Genomic DNA, 17,339 nt, shown 5'->3' on the forward strand with positions numbered 1-17,339 from the left:
ACATATGAAATCTAACAGCATTGCTCAAAACTGTCCATTTGATTTTTAAATCTGGTCCTAAATAAAAATATGTTATATGATGTTATCTTGTATTTGATGATTTTAAAAACTGAAAATAAATTCAGACACTAGTCATCCTCTCTTTTCAGTTATTACTCTGTTTCCATTAATTTCCCATGTAAACATGGGGAACCTAATCATTACAGATACTTCTATGAATAATCTATTCTGTTTACTAATTTCAGTATCAACAACTTCTCAAGTAATGTGCTGTTATGTGCCTACATTAAAAAATAATCTTTAGTGCTGTAGCTTAAAAGCAAAAGAAATAATGAAGTTATGTAGACATAATTTTTTTAATGGAACCAGAATGCTGTCAATGTTTTGGTTTTTTTTTTCCCCTCCCCACTGGGAGCAATGAACATATATATTGCTTTCCAGCATTAATAAATTTCCAAAATATAAACCAATGTATTTTTATATTACATTAGTATTCTTACTGAAACTCTAACTGCAGAGAAGGAACAGAAGTCTTTCCACGATAAAAAAAACATTTCTACAACACAGCTGGAGAAACTAATCCCAAGTCTTGGACCATGACTTCAGCAGAAGAAGGTGAAGAACATAATCCCACAGAAAAATCTCACCTACACTTCTCCTGCATTTGCTCACATGATGGAGACAAAACCAACAGTTCTTAGTATTAAGATGGCTTAAGATTTTTTCAGTCAACTGCATCAAGCACACAGCATTAAAACAAGAGGGCCCTACTGGTAGTTTTAGCTTGTTGAGTAGCCTTGGACAAGTTACTTCCTCTCTTCAGCCTCCACACTTACAAACACAGGTCAAGATTTCCTGAACAGCAACAGCAGTAATGAATGACAAGGGGAAGAAAACCACAGGAAGTACTACAGCAATAGAGTAATTTTTGTTTGCAGAAAAACCATATAAATATGATCTCAACTACAAAAAGGGCACAAAAAAAAGGACTCACTTCGCTGTATCAACTATTGCACCCTTTGAAATAGGGAAAAACCTTATTAACCACAGGTCAAAGGTTTTATGTGCAGTCAGTAGAAAGAGTTACTGGACACCTATTCTGCTCTTAACTGGATTAATTAGGGGCAGGAAGTCTTGAACAGATTGAATGGCTGAGACCAACTCACTGCCAGTAAGGTTTTTATTTATATTGTATTCAGGATGGTTTTCTGCATGTAACACCTTCTGCAAGAGACTCAATTTAAAAAATGAGACACTTCATTAATCAAAATTCTTCATAGAACTTGAAGAAATCCCTAGGAACAGTTATCATGCTTATCTTGAACCCAACTGTTCAATTTGAAAGAGTAAAGAAACTACACAGAAGTTTTAAATCTCTCTAAAAATTACCTAAGAGAGGCCCCCAGGATAAAATGTCAGCATTTGAAGCACAGACTTTTAGAACTCAGAATCTGGGACAGACATATTGAATGTTATGGAAAAGGAGAATGCAAGAAAATCACCACTTCAAACTTCTTAGCAACTTAGTTTTTCTTTTTTTTAAGGAAAAAAACATCTCTTAAACAGTCATGACAGAATTAAGAATATGTATCTCTAAAATTTCAAATACTGTGGTATTTCTGCTTGGCTTGTTTATTTTACTGCTGAAGAGAGCAAGGCTTAACAATACAAAATGCAAAGCAGATGGTAGAGAAGAAAACTTTTTTATGATTTTTTTTTTCCTGAAGGCAGCTGTTCAAAGTTATTTAAAGGTTTGGAATGTCAGAAAAATTTCTAGAGGAGATAGATTGATAGGGAAAGTACAGATCAGACTGCCAAGGGTGACATGAACACAGTCTATATATGATGGCAGAGTATACATACAGGGACTATGTATGCATTCCAACACATCTGATTGTCCAAAACTACCTTTTATTTTTGCAAATAATCCTGAGAGTAAAAGAAAAAAAGTTTCTTTGCTTTTTTCCACTTTATATGGTATTTTTCAATATCAGTATATTTAGGTGTTAAATAGCCCTAACCACAAATATGAAAGGTACCTTAAGATTCTGAATGCACTGGTCTAAGTTGCAAACACACTTAGTAATATTCTCATTTTGATAAAAAAGCAGATTGAGTGTAGGTGGGACTTTACTGCAGGTACAACCTAGTCTTCCTTCCTGGTTTGTCACCATCAACTTCTATAAAATTAGTGACTCCCAGTAGTATCATTAGAAATGACAAAAAGATCATGTTGTCAAATAAACCCTTATATAGAATTGTAACACAATCAAGCAGAACACAGAACAAGATAAATGCACATAAAGCACTGGATCTGTAACAAAATCAGTTTCAAATTATACCCTGAATTATTCAACTTCTCCAGCTGGCAAAACCAATCAGAAGTAAATTTTGAACAAAAGCTGCCCACACCAAAAGAAAGCTTGGTTCTTCTTCTTTCCCCTTCCTCTTTTTCATTCCATTAGAAAGGAACAACAGCCTCATAATACTAGCAGAAAGAAAAATGGCAACATGCAATCACACAAAAACCAGCAAATAAAAATTCTGTAGAAGAAAGAGAAAGAGAGATCCCTTGACTCCAGAGAAATGCTTTAGCACCCAGACAGGGAGCCTGGCACAAGTAATGAAATGGAACAGAAGGGTGACCACACCATTACCAACTCAAACATGTGGTAAACAAATGCTATGGAAATAAAAATATGGGAAAGGGTATCATATACATGCCACTGACATTTAATAGATTGCTGATTTAAGGCATTAGATTTCAGGTAATGTAAGCAAGCTCCTGCTGACTTCTCTGATTCCCACATTCCCCCAGGATAACACATTTAGTTCAAACTGAATGACAACTAAACTTCCTTAGGCAATGAATCCCCTGAACATGACAGTTTTTCTACTCTTTCACATAATTAAAGACAGACTTGAAAAATTCACTTTAAAAGAGTGAATAATCAGAACAAAACTGCCAAAGATAAATTCGTCTTTGATTACTGAAGTGTTATGTTTATGTTTTTAACCTCCAGACCATTTTAAAAAGGAAACACCACAGTCAAAACATCAACTGCTTTCTGAAAGACTAATAGTACTGCCAACAAATGTCTGTGATACATCTCTCATGCCATGAACAAACAATGGTTTCCAAGCTCTGAGAATGCTTTCTCTCCATACAGCTTTTTCCAGTTTAAACTGCATGAGCTCATGGACAGATGTGTGACTTCAAAAGGTATGGATGGAGTAACTTCTGATAATATCTTTAAATCCATGTAATTAACAGAGAATCCTATTCACGACTCTGCTCTTTACAATTAAGCTCTAGTGAAATCATTGGCTGCTGCTCTGCTCACCTGGCACTCAAAGGATCCTGTCAGCAGCATCCCTAGGGACAGCTTGGCCAAGTGCAGTTTGCTACATTTCAGCACAGTGTATGTCCAGTGGTCTCCCATATCTTTTAGAAGCTCATTAATTTCTGAATTAAGCTACTTAATGTCTATGGAACAATTTCCATTCACAAACTAATGTACATCTACTCAGATCATTTACTATCAGTTCTATTGCAATGAGACTGGTACACAATTCACAGTAGAAATAAATGTGTTAACACAAAAGGAACAATTGAAAATTACCCAAATCACAACTTATGCAAAATTTCATACAACAGACTTACAGGACTCTTTCAACAGGGAACACTCAACTGTTTGTATTACATTATATAGCAGATGTCATTCATTCTGAGACAAGTAATGAAATAAGGTATCAATCCCAAGCTGTCACAGTGCCTGGAAAAACACTCCAGACTGATAGAGCGACCTCTGATTTATCTCACATGCTGAATGTGCAAAAAAGAAAAAAGAAACTTGAAGCAAAACTCTCCCACAATGTGACAAGCTTTACTCACTTAAGCTGACCATTACACAAACTATAGTATGTTCAAAGATTCAAATTTCAACCATTATTCTGTATTTCTTCCTTGGATCAGTTGCCAAGGTCTTAGCCAGATTCAAATGTATATTATTACTGAAATCTATTTCATGATAACCATAACAGGAGTTTAATTTTTGAAAAGCATTTATTAGTTATGGATGCCAAATTCAGACATTAACCTGTAAATCTGACAGCCCATTCAGATGATACATGTCCTATTCATTTCTAGTGCACAAACTACAATTTAGAACAAACTGCTAATGAAAACAGAAGATGATGGGTTCTGATCACACTGAAGCTGCTGCAAGGCATATTGCCTTAAACACAGAAATTAATTTACTTGCAAGAAGATAGTAATTTCTTACAGAGCTTGGAGCTTTATACAGGTTCTCATTTTGATCAATGCCATTTCAGCTGAAGATCTGGCAAAAATCACAGGATTTTTTTCCCAATACACTTTTTATAAAACATTAGAAAGAATACAAATGAAGCACACTACAATCTGTTTGTCTAAGAGATGCTAACAAGCTGTGCCACAAAACAAAGAAACAACTATCACTGTCTTCATGCAGAATTGTATGGAGAAGTGTCTTTCAGGGTGACCCCTAAGAAAAAAAACAGTCCTGATTTCAAGCTGACTGAGGAGAAAGAACCACCTTTCATATTACTTTCATATTATCTGGAGGAAAATAATAGAGGTATTATAGGTTTTATACCTCCCAGGCAGTAATGAAATATAATTTTAGTGCACTAGCTTATCTGTTCAATAGACTTTTCTTTATTACCACTGGAAAGTAGAAATCGAATTTCTTCAGTACACTTTATTTATTTACATTATTCAGGATTATAAGATGGACTTGAGGTAACATAAAAGGTTTGCTTGCTATTGCTCACACTGCATTATATCACTGCAAGATTTACACATAAAGCTTTACTAAGTAAGTAGATAATTTCATCACAACAAACACATGATATTCAGTTTCTATTTTCTAAACATTTTACATTAAATACCCCTAGCAATTAGTTGGAAGCAATTCAATTAACTACTAAATATTTCACTTTTACACTGGGTTATAAGAAGACAGAACTGTGAATCTCAAGAAAAGCAAACTGGTACATTTACATTCCCTGTACCTAAATGCCAAGCTTGGCTTTTACTCCTACACCTACACTCGAGCATTCTGTCTTAGACTGGGGTTCAAAGTCACACACCAGTAGAATTGAGAGAGAGAAACAGCATTTGCTGAATGAACACCTCATATTGCACACAGCAATGTACTTTAGAATAAATAACCACAGGCATCATCAAATAGCCATTACATAAAGTAAGTGGAGCAGGGGCCCTAATCTGTTCATCTTCTCTGCCCAACCAACAATTCACATTTTTGCCAGACTTGGTGGGAATTAGCAAATAATTTCAGAAGATCAGACAGAAGAAACTGGAAGACAAAGCACTTGCAATTCTCATTTCTTTGCAAAACCTGGTAAAAATTAATGACACAGTGGTACCATATAAAAAGTCAATTTACAATTCTTTCCAAGGAAAGATAAATATAAGCTGACAACCTGCTTTAACTTGACAACTAACAATTTTACCATGTATTCTGCAATTTAAACAGTAAAAGCAAAATCATACCAGCTTTAGTATAGAATCTATTAATTTTAAAGTGACCTTCAAGGAGATATTAGTTGCCAACAGCAGTCTCAAAGGAGGTTGTCTTAATTAAAAATCCATCCTTTGTTATCATTTACTGTACACCCTGGACTTAGAAGAGCTTTTTGCTTTTCCCAACTTATGCTTAATAAGTTACAAGCAGATGGCAGAAATGAGACAAACTATCAAAAAGGACAAAGGCAGTTTCAATCTTCCAACAAAGTTACAAAAAGGTAACCTTATCCAATACTGCCTCACAAAAGGAGAAAAGAGACACTAGCATAGATCTACATTTTTTCCCTGTGGAAGTAGAAGACAAGTCTTCCAAAAAACAAAAATCTGAAGAAAACTCTTAGATTTTTTACATGCTTTAACATGCTTAAAATCAGTCCTTCCCTGCTCCCAAGGGATGCAAATAACCTTAGGTGAGTCCAGCAGTCAAACATCAAGATACACAAGAGCACAGCTATGGCTCCTCAAAATTAACATGAAAGTGAAACACACAACATGGATTAATGTTCTTCAATAGGAAAATGTGAAACAGTGTAGATATTGTGTTTTTCCCCATGTTCAGACATGGAGCACCCTCGTGGAATGCCAGTTTAAATACTGGATCTCACATGCTGCACTCAACCATCACTCAATTCTGTTAAGCACAATCTTCACTGAGTAACTGTAAATAGCACACAGTGACCAATACAATTAAAAATATGCTCAAGAATCACAGGTACACAATGTTGTGTTTTTAAAATACTTGAATTCTTCAGAGTGCTTTCCTTCATTTAGAACTAACCTCCTTTTCCAATTTCTACAAGAACTGCTTACCTGTAGAATCTTAACAAATCAGGTGCTGAGAAATACACATTTAGCTCTATTGCTGTTTTTCAATTAATGGAAGCCAACTGTCCCTTCAAAACACATCTTAGACATTACCTAATCAGGAAAAATCACACAGTACTAATAATGACTGATTCCCTCCAAGAAAAACACATATGTGATTTCATTTTAATATTAGCTAATTAGTAAGTAACTGAATTATTTAACAGAAAGGCCAGCAAGAGATACTTTTCACACAAACTACAGAGCAACACATAGAAATTTTCAGTATTGTGGTTACTCTCCTTTCTCCCTGTTTATTCAGTGCACTGAAAATTTCAATCTGGCATATGTAAAAGCCACCTCTGCCCCTACTTCACATACTCATCACCACAAAGACTCTTGATTCTCCCAACAAATAAAAAACCAGGTCATTATCAGTGACAGAACAGCCAAAAAGTGATGGCCTCAGTGCAGTTGCCTCTGCTAACTGGAGCCCATGCCAGGAAAGGAGACAAAGCAGGAATGGCGCTGCTGTGCCACACCTGAGAGAGCTCCTGTGCCAGAGACACTTCAGGAGAGCACTGGAAGCAAAACTGCACCATCTAGTGTCTGCTCAGCCCATGCACACGGAGCATCTTCTCCCTGAGGGCTGGCACTGCAAGGAAGATTTCTGCTGGAAGACTCACAGAAGATAACCTCGGTGAGAAAAAAACTGAAATTAATCTAGCAAGTGCAAGAAAAAGCTAAGATACTAGCAAAGCTTTCAAATATTACTACAGTAGCAGAACTGCTTTTCACACAAAGATTAAACACAGTCTAATTTAGCAGGAAAATGATAATTTTCTATATTACTTTGCTGTACAGTGACAATCTCCCCAAAAACATAAAATGGCCAGTTAACATAGAAGTTGCCTACTGAAAATAATCCAGAGGTTTGGAGGGATGAAAGGTTAAGATGAACCTCATTCTTGCAAAGTCATCAGAAAAGTAAACCTCATTCTTGTAAAGTCATCAACATTTCTTCTGCACAAAAAGCTGGTGGTTAAAGTAGTACACTTAAGTGTGCCAGGAAAATGAGATCTAGTAGGACCTACTCCTCAAAGAAAATAGGATGGCTATGAGAAAACAAAAGGCTGTAACAAAAAAATCTTCCAAACCTCCCAGAAAAATAATTTTTGAAAGGGCATTAATGCCCTTCAGATCACTGTAAAAAGTCAGTCAAGATCTGGACTACTTGAATCAACCTATTTTATTTTGCTGTTGCAATGGACAGGATGATCACTGAGCTGTTATCCCCAGTTTAATGGGAAGTATTCCTTGATACAAACACAAGCTGCTATGATCATGCCAACACGACCTTGCTGAAAAACTAAGAAAGTTTCACAACTCCATCATTTCAAAGAGATCCTGAAACTGCTTCACACTGCATGCATTAGGATGACACCTTTGGACAACAGGACTATTCTCCAACAGATTTGCTGTATCTTCTAAAACTACCATGATGAAACAAATCACCTCCTGAGCTCATTCAGAAAATCTTTAATAGCAGAAAAGACTTGACTGCATTTCAAGAATTCATTAATTATTTTCTCAGGTCTAAACCAACTCATTCATGCCTTCAACATAATTTTTCCCCCCAGAAATAACTAAGTAAAATGTTACATTTTCCTACCTTGGTTTATTCTGTGGCAATGCCTTTGCATCAACAGGAAACATTTTGGAAACAAACACAATAACTGGGGCTGTTCCTTCACTACTGCATTTCATAAAAGCTGAAACAAAACATAAACACAAGTTATTTTCATATTTTCCCTAAAAGTATGGGCAAAGCTATGACTTTACATTAATTGTGTAGGCATTACTGTTTATTTCCAGTTTCAATAGATCATATGCTAAGGACAAACCAACAAGAAAAAGTAGAAAATTTCTCTGGACTAATCATTTGATAACACTGCCTGTATCTTAAAGTGTGTTTCACAATAAAATGAACAAAACTTCAAAAATAGAACTCTTGATAAAAAATACATATACCCCAAATTAAACAACTTGGGTTTACAGGCTGATTTAGATCACAATGGAAACCAGAGAGCAGCACTGGATTAAGACTGAACACTATTTACTATTTATTCAGTACCTCAAAGTATTCTCCTTCCTTTCAGACTACAGGAGGAAATCCTGCAAATGCCCAGATGCTCAGAAAATCCTAACACAACTTCACTGCAAGAACAGATATTCCTCAAAAGGTGAAAGATTCACACAAAACCCATTCCATACATAGGAAATTCCCATTAACCATTTTTTCCATCCAATTTGAAACATGTGAAATTCAAACGAGGCAATACCATTCAAAACTTCTAACATAGAAACTGAATCATTTTCTATACTTCTCCCTTTTATCTGAAATATGAAAAGAACACAGAGCTAAGGCAAACAAAAGCACGAGACTACTACTAAAAATTAGCAAAATACTCAATAAATGTGGAAGTCCACTACTTGCCCATAACCAAGAGCAATAAGATCTAAAGTTCACAGAGGCAAATTTCTTCCAATTAACTTACACTAACATAGTGTTGAATACTGTCAGGAGAATACCATGTTTTTAAATGTTCAATAAAGGATGAAAAGCCAGTTTTCACTCCTGGGAAACAATTCCTAACAGCCTGTCAATTTGACATTCACATCTCATTTTTAATTGACATTTGATATCTCATCCTCTTAGATTCCTTGAAGCTCTCTTTAAAACACTGTGTTATGATTAATAATTAATTACTAAAAAGCTAATCAATACACTTGCAAAAATTAAATCCAAATTCAAACCACTGCTGGCTAAAAATTAATGATTTTAATACACAAGTTTGCAAAATATTCAATTCTCAATTACATAATGACTTCACAGTTCAGAACTAAAAACAAGTATTAACCTTCTATTCTTGCAGAACTCCCAGTGTAAGAGTCCTGGACTTTACATCATCTGCAGCTTAAGCTGAAAAATCCAGGAATATATGGGATGGCATGGCCATAAAACTATGACATGTCAATGACAGACATCAACAACGTTACTGGAAGTATTTATACATTCACATGTAGATTACTACATATCTTACAATCCAAACAAAACCACCAGGCCAGAAACAACCTTCATGGTAATGGGAGAACACCTACTCACCACTTTTCAGTTCCTGAGTTTCTGGTGGCAAAGAATCAAATGTTCTTGCTCCAACACACATCAGCTTCTCCACTCTCTCTGCAGTGATTTCCAGAGGACTGGGAATTTTATTACACACCATGGCTAAATCACATTGTGTTAAGGATACATATTTGTATTTTCTTATTGAATGCAACCAGCAACAACACAAATGCTTTCAATGCTTCTTTAATTGAGCCCCATGCACTAACTGCCAGCAGCAGCAGAACCAAAATCCAGCTCTGTTGTCACAGTGCATTCAGGTCCCTTCTCAGGTCAGCAACAATTTTTTGCCATTTACCAGGGACAGAATTAAGGAGGGGTGGCCCACCCTAAGTGCAGCTGGGAAGCTGAAAACAGCACAACTGGGGCAAGATTTACAGAAGTGGTTAGTATTTATACATCAATAATTTGTGCACATCTACCATAATATAATATATGTCTTATCATAAACAATGGGCACAGCTGACAAACAGCAAAGGCTGATTTTGAATTAATAAATTTTATACCTAAAACATAACCCCAGATATCTACAGAGCTTCCTGGATGGAAGACCTCTAACACTACTATAAACAGGAGATCAGTTTCTACTCCAGGAAAACCACTAAAACTTGAATATAAAACTACATAATGAAAGTGTATCATTGAATTACCTCCAGTTTCATAACTCTGTCTCCTAAAAATAAGATGTGCAAAAGCACAAAGTTGGCAGAAATGTAAAAATAATGGTAGCTATGCAATTTGTAATGTTATAAGCAAGAAGATAGGTCCAGGTAGCTTAGGCACAGACATTAAAAAAAAACCAAAACCAAATTATACCAAATCACACAGTGAAATATGTGAGCACACTCAGAAGTCTGAGAACTGACAATAGAAAAAAACATTGAATTTTTTTAAGGATACAGAGGACTGCATCAGATATTGGTAGCCACTGGCTACAAATGGCATTCAGATGAACTTTTGGGTCTGCATGCCGTGACTCCCGAGCACCGATTCTCAGTCCCAAAGAGGTAACTATCTTTTCTATTTTTTCTTTATCCCTGTAAGAAAAATAATAAATAGATTACAAATTCACAGAAGCAATATATAACCAGCATCTATTATTCCTGAGTATTTTTAAAAAATCACCAAAGCACAAGGAAAGAGATGCCTTGAAAACTTTTTAGATGTTCTCACCTTTTCATAACAGCCTCATACAGACTCCAAATGTTGTCCAGCACCAGCTGCACAAACAAAGGTTTCTTTCCTTTTGACTGGTAGAAGATAAAAACAGCTCATTACCATCAATTCCTCACTTTTTCAGTAGGCTTATGACTGCACTTTTCATTAGGAACATGTAAAACCTTTATTCAAAATCAAGAAGTCTGTCTTATAAGAATGATAAAAGGCAGAAAATAAACATGAACTTTAAAAGTGGAGGACAAGGGTTTCAATTTCAGAAAAAGAACCTGATAAATATGGCACATGACTACCTTGAGCCTGCTTATCAGCCCTTTTTTAACTATTAATCATCACCCATGCAAACAGGGGAAAAAATCATGATTACATGAAAATAAGGGAACTACTCTCTCCTCCCTTAACTTTTAATGGTGGAAATATTTAATGCTAGAAAAGTGTAGTTTTCAGACCAGGGCTTCAGTACAGCATCCAGTGGAAATTCCCTACAAAAAAAAAGGTTTTTTAAATCCTAAATCCTGAGCTAAATGTGAATATCCTAAACCATTAGCCCTGGAAGAGCTCTTCACAAAGGACAGTCACTACTCTTGTTTCTACACTGGTAATCTTCCTTTCATCTTGTGTGTTCACTTGATGCTGAACCTTGAAGCTGCAGTGTCCCGTATTTACTGAGCACTGGTAGATGAGATTTCCTCCATGCAGTATTTGAGTGGTCAATTTTGGAATGTTCTGTGCTCCAAGAGTTGTTGAAGGCTGTCCTGGTGACTTTATATCTCTAGTAACACTGAGTCAACAGGCACTGAGGTCAAGTTTCAGAACACACTATGAGGAACAAAATCGGGGGAAAAAAGTGAACTCCAAAATAAAAATCAGGTTATATTTTTGACACCCTCCATACCTGATCACCTTTCATTATCTTCTTTGCTTTTGTATTTAGATAATAATCTCCCCATAAAGTCTTCAGAAGTACTGCAGGCTTGATTCCAATTTTTTGGCTATACAGTTTGGCAAAATGTTCAATTCTGAAAGCAAAGAAAGCATATTTTGATGGAAGTGTAATGTTTTTTACAGCAACAGCTTATGTGAAAATCAGACAAAAATCTCAGATCCTTGTTTTACTCCCACTTTTCCAATTGTCTTCAGTTCACATTGTTTAACATTTACACCTGTAAAAATATTTAGTCATAACAGATCAAAAACATCAACAGTATTGGAATGGGTCTGTTATGTTTCAAGTCAGCTTCAAGGCTTTACTTGAAATAAACATTTGTGTACTATCCCCCCATCAAAAACTCAAAAGCATAACACAAACCTTATAAATACATTAGTGATGACTCTTGAACTTACACTTTGAAAGAGTTCCCATGGCACATTTAACTATGGTCTGGGACCAGAATAGATGATGTTAAAAACCAAGCATTGTTTTGAGTCACACTTCAGCCATCAGATGGTGGTAATTATTTTTAATTAACCACTTATGAAAATTCTTGTTGTTTGAATCATTATTTAATAATGAGTAAACCCAAGAAGACTGTACAGAACTGTAATGCCATAACTATGTTATAAAGCCAGCAGTCCCCATGAGTTAACAAAAGCAGCCTGCTTAGCCCAGAGAGGGAGTCCTGAACATGCTAGGCTTTCCTTGCTGAAAATGTTCTATGAGCAATAATAAAAAATATTTCCACATATTTGCTCCCTGTGCATGCAGAAAAAAAAAATACACATAACAATCCTGTTTACAGAACAGTGCTATCTGATAACCTTTTCTTTGAAATTCAGAATTCTTAAGTTTTTACACAGCTAAGAAAAGGACCTGTCCATGCCAGCAATACACAAGCTGTGAGTTGTGAACTAAGCCCAAAGAGATTTCTTTTTCAGAAACCACCTAAGCTCTCAATTCAGGAAGAACTTTCAAGATTCTTGTGCCAGCAGCTCCCACATATGTATTAATGGCATTTTTCAACACTTCAGAATTATGAGAAAAGCATATATACTTACCACATTGTATGAGGCTGGCACTGCCTAATAAGTTAATTTTTTTCTGCTAATACCTTCAGGAAAAGAACCCACAACCAAAAAACAGCAGTCAATATTTTCCATAATTAAGAAAAAGCTCCACTGATCCATATTTCAGCACAGTACTGTAGCTGGCAGTCCAGAAGAACCTCTTTAAAGTAATTAAGAAAAATGTTCTTTTTTACCCTCTCCATTATATATGATTTATCAGAGCCAGGGCCTGACAGTTCATCAGAAGAAACAAAAGTCTTGAAAGATAATTACCCTAAAACAGCCCACTTTATTTTCCTTTCCCTCTGAAGGGACAAGAGCTGCTTGTGTTGGACAACAAACTATGCATGGCACCTTATTTACAGTCTCACTTAGATTTAAAATCCTGGAGATGATTTTCTGTAAGGGCTCTGCACTACTCAGTAATTCCCTGTGTCACACCCGAGCTATCCCTGTAATTACAATTTCAGGATGAAGACAACGCCTCCACCTCGTGGCCAGCGACCAGAACACGGGCACTGCTCAAACCTCGCTGCCCTCCCCACCCAACAGAGCACCCCAGAACCAGCCCCTGCCCCTGTCTGCTACAGTCTATCCAACAGCAGCAAGTGAGAAAATGATGTTTGTTTACCAGGCCAGGCTGGAGCCCACCGTGGGCTCAGAAGCTCCTGGGTAAGTGAAACAGGGATCCCTGTCACTCAGGTAATTTATACACAGCTGCAGATCACAGAAGAATCTAACAAACCTCTTTAGAAACATGATGCACCTGAGACACTTTAAGATTAATAGCAATAATCAATTTAAAAAAAAAGGTCATTAATTAAATCTCAAACTTACCCAAAACCCCAGCCATCAATTGCACTGGCAAACACCACATTTCCATGTTCTGGTGAAAAATAGAGATGTGAATCATCAGTGTCTTCCAATCCAGTACTCCAGTCATAAATTTGATCTCCTGGTGAGGTATCTGAAAGGGTTTCACTTTCTGTTTCTTTTTCAGCTCTTTCTTCTAACACTTTGGAGGTAAAAAGTGTTCCAGTGACTGCATTGATCTAGAGAAAGATATAGAAAAACACCCTCAGATTCATTCACTCTTTCACAACCCTTGCAATTAAAAGGTAATTTTCCCACCCTTGAAAACATAAAAAGAGAAGCTGTGTTAACAAGCTAGCATACCTGTGATTGATTTGGCAATTAAAACACACCTAATTCTACACATTTGAAGACCACAGGAGTTTATGTTTTGACATAAACACCCTGAAGTTTCCAAGTCAATCACACCAGGGCAGAATCAAAGTATCACATGTAACACACTCTGTCTCTCAGAACAAGGAATGGTGAAATAGGAAATTGTTTCTGCCAACAAAGCAAACAACAAAGGGCAAAGGGAAACCAGGCAGATAAACACACCCAAGTGAGCCTGGGTGGGAAAGAAGTTTTGAGGGCAACTTAAACTACAATTCTAAAGATGAAACAACATTATTCCTACATAAATCCATCAGTATCAGGAACAGTCTCCAGTAAGTTTAGGCAATTTAAGAGAAGAACAAAACATTCAGCATAATACTTCTAAAAATGAACACTTTTCCTGATGACCTGTCAAGAGGCATTTACTACCCTTTTCTCCAGCATTCTGAATGAACCTCAAAACAAATCAGCAATAAGATGCACCTCAGTGTCAAAAATCAGACTGGATGCTACACAGTGCCACAAAATCTGCTGTGTGAAATGACACCTCAGCACAAATACCTGTTCTAAGATATTCTTAAGGTGCAAATATGCTTCCTGAGGGGTGAGCTTCAGCTCCACAATCAAGCGGTCGATTTTGTTAATCACCAGGACGGGACGGATATTTTCCAGCCATGCCTGCCGCAGAACTGCCTGAGTCTGAGAAGGAAAGAGTTTTTAAAAACCCATTACAGAAAGCCTGACAGCACCAAAAATACAGAATGTTTTAAAAAAAATCAAATATAACTCTAAAATTTAATAAATATAGTAAAGGACAGGCTGACACTCAAACCAGAAGTTTGACTCCCACGATGTACAGTGTTATTTATTGAAGAATTCTGCAGAAGGGTGGGATTTCATGGCAAAAAACACCCAAAATAACAAAACTCAAACTACCTAGAAAAGTAAGGCATGGAAAAAAACAACCTCGTTATTTTGTGTATTCTTTTTCAAACCCTGAAAGCCCACATAAATATAACCAATTATTTCTCCATCAAAATATTCCATTACACCTGCAAAATGGCATACCCACTGTTTCAACCCTGCTTCTCTACACCCATTAGCCAGCACTGTTCAGTTTTTCAGCAAAACTATTATTTTCACTACTCGCTTTAACAGCTCAATTGTATTGTCATTTATTAAAAATTTTGTAAAGCTTCTTGGACAGCTCATCTTTTATTCCTATATAATCCACTTCAGACTTTGCTTACTTCCCTCTTTCTCTACTTAATACACTTTATTTCACCTGTGGACAGACTCCTTCAACAGCATCCACCACTATGATGCAACCATCACAGAGTCGGACAGCAGTAGATACTTCTGAAGAAAAATCCACGTGCCCTGGGGAGTCTATTAAATTGATCAGATACTCCTGATCACCTAGGATCAAACAAATTAATATTTCAGAACAGTTGTCAGAGAGATTTCCTCCAGCCACCCAGTTATACTGCTTCAGCTATGATTTTTTAATGCCCTGACACTAACTACACTATAAAAACCTTTAGAGCACAGTGTAACAGGTATCTCAACAAAGAAGTAAGACTGTACTAAAACTTGTGTCTTTTTGAAAGAAGGTCTTGCCTTTAAGTGATTCAAGACTTAAAATCAAAATATACATAGTTATATCTAAAATAAAAGATGAGGCAACTATGCTCATGGCCTCCACTCAAGAGATATGATTGAAAATGTTTTTCCTGCCCCTGAGATGGAACTCAATTATCTTGGCTGACTTACTTGCCTAAGTCTCTGCAGAATTACAGCCTAACACTGAGAAACACAAAAGTAAAAGTTGCACACGAAGATCACAACAGCAACAATGAAGAGACAAGGAAAATTAACAGAAATGTTAATTTTTTAAAAAAATTTATTAAAATTGGATATTAAAATTTATCCAAGCCAACATCCACAACTTACCTTTCACAAAGTGCAGTGAAATTGCACTAGATTTCATTGTTATTCCTCGGACCTGCTCGTCTTCCCTACTGTCGAGGTATCTCAGCTGGGTATAGAAACAAAAGAAAAAAAATAATAAGCCTGTAGAAACATCTTCACAATTTACTTATCAATTGTCAGAGTATGATGGTGAGAAAATGAGGTTTATCAAGTCTATAGATGGAATTTCCTTAATGATGCAGAATTTACAATCCCAGCATGCACAGAGCAGAATTATGTTAAAAGTGACAGCGTAACTCTACCTTTCCTGCCAAGCGGCTGGAGATTATTCCATTGCTAGATATAAGGCAATCAGCTAGAGTGGTTTTGCCTGAAAAGAAAAATTAATTACTTTGACTAAATGAATACAAACCATGGCAAAAGATGCTACATATAGTATTCTAATATACCAACATTAGTAAAGACTATAAAATGCCATGGAAAGTACAAATTAGCTTTCAAAAAACAAATCAAATTACTCCTGTTACATGCACACAAATTTATTTTTGAAGAGTGGATGCAAATTTACCTGTCATGACCAGAAGAGCAGTTGAAATAGCAAACGGTACATGAGGACCTCACTACAACATGCAATTATACAAAATGTTTACATTCTAAAAGAAGTGCTTAATATTTCCACCTACATAACAAACTTGTTCTATCAAGAAAACATAGAAAAATATTATTCTGCCTCTCAAACATATATTAAATTCACACCAACATTCACCATCATAGCAAACATTCAATTTCAACTATTCATTCAATTTCAACTACACATTCAATTTCAAATTATTATAGTGTGATGCTCTTTTACGCAAGACGAGCTGAATCGGGCCAAGAAAAAGGTGCATAAAGCAGATTCACTTTCCTGAATCGTGTTCAAGACAGTTTAAAGCTAAATGCACAGAATCCTCCTACTTTAGAACAGCGAGCAAAGTATCTCACCACCATTCAGCCACACACAAGAGGAGCAGACACCAAGCCCTGCCGTACCGTGATCCACGTGGGCCAATATACAGATATTCCTGATGCCGGACGCCTTCTTCTGGAGGCCAACCATCTTCCCCACGCTTGTGAGCACCATGGCTGACTAATTCTGCGAACAGAGCCAAGTGTTTCACTGTCAGCTTGAGGAAAGGCTTTGGTTTTTAATGACGCCACCTGCGATCAGAGCCGCTCTGAGGGAAGCTCCGGGACACGTGGGGCGCGTCACGAACCCTGCCCGCCGCGAGGACACCCGACAGAACCACGGGCCGTGTCTGCGCTTTGAGCACGCCTCAGGCTCGTGCTGGCAGCGGACACCGAGCCGTCCGCAGCGGCACAAACCTCACGGTTCCCCCGCTTCGCCTTCCCCTCCCGCCGCTGCGAGCGGGCACGGCCGCGCTGCCCGGGGCCACGCCAGGCGGGGCACAGCGCTGC

General features: G+C 36.9%; 1 protein-coding gene across 1 annotated transcript in view; it reads right to left on the reverse strand.

The window, feature by feature from the left end:
* The window catches only part of EFL1 (elongation factor like GTPase 1), a 63,312-nt gene that overhangs the window by 45,743 nt on the left and 230 nt on the right, over positions 1 to 17,339 (reverse strand). The window contains exons 2-12 of the mRNA XM_054642246.2: positions 16,914 to 17,016; positions 16,184 to 16,251; positions 15,903 to 15,987; positions 15,235 to 15,368; positions 14,511 to 14,648; positions 13,599 to 13,813; positions 11,653 to 11,776; positions 10,755 to 10,831; positions 10,482 to 10,618; positions 9,561 to 9,683; positions 8,067 to 8,166 (exon numbers count right to left, since the gene is read on the reverse strand). Of these exons, the coding sequence (XP_054498221.1) occupies positions 8,067 to 8,166; positions 9,561 to 9,683; positions 10,482 to 10,618; positions 10,755 to 10,831; positions 11,653 to 11,776; positions 13,599 to 13,813; positions 14,511 to 14,648; positions 15,235 to 15,368; positions 15,903 to 15,987; positions 16,184 to 16,251; positions 16,914 to 17,004 (1,292 nt within the window). The 5' untranslated portion in view covers positions 17,005 to 17,016. The remainder of the gene's footprint in view (positions 1 to 8,066; positions 8,167 to 9,560; positions 9,684 to 10,481; positions 10,619 to 10,754; positions 10,832 to 11,652; positions 11,777 to 13,598; positions 13,814 to 14,510; positions 14,649 to 15,234; positions 15,369 to 15,902; positions 15,988 to 16,183; positions 16,252 to 16,913; positions 17,017 to 17,339) is intronic.

Source organism: Agelaius phoeniceus, chromosome 13 (assembly GCF_051311805.1).
Source record: "Agelaius phoeniceus isolate bAgePho1 chromosome 13, bAgePho1.hap1, whole genome shotgun sequence".
Taxonomy (NCBI): Eukaryota; Metazoa; Chordata; class Aves; order Passeriformes; family Icteridae; genus Agelaius; species Agelaius phoeniceus.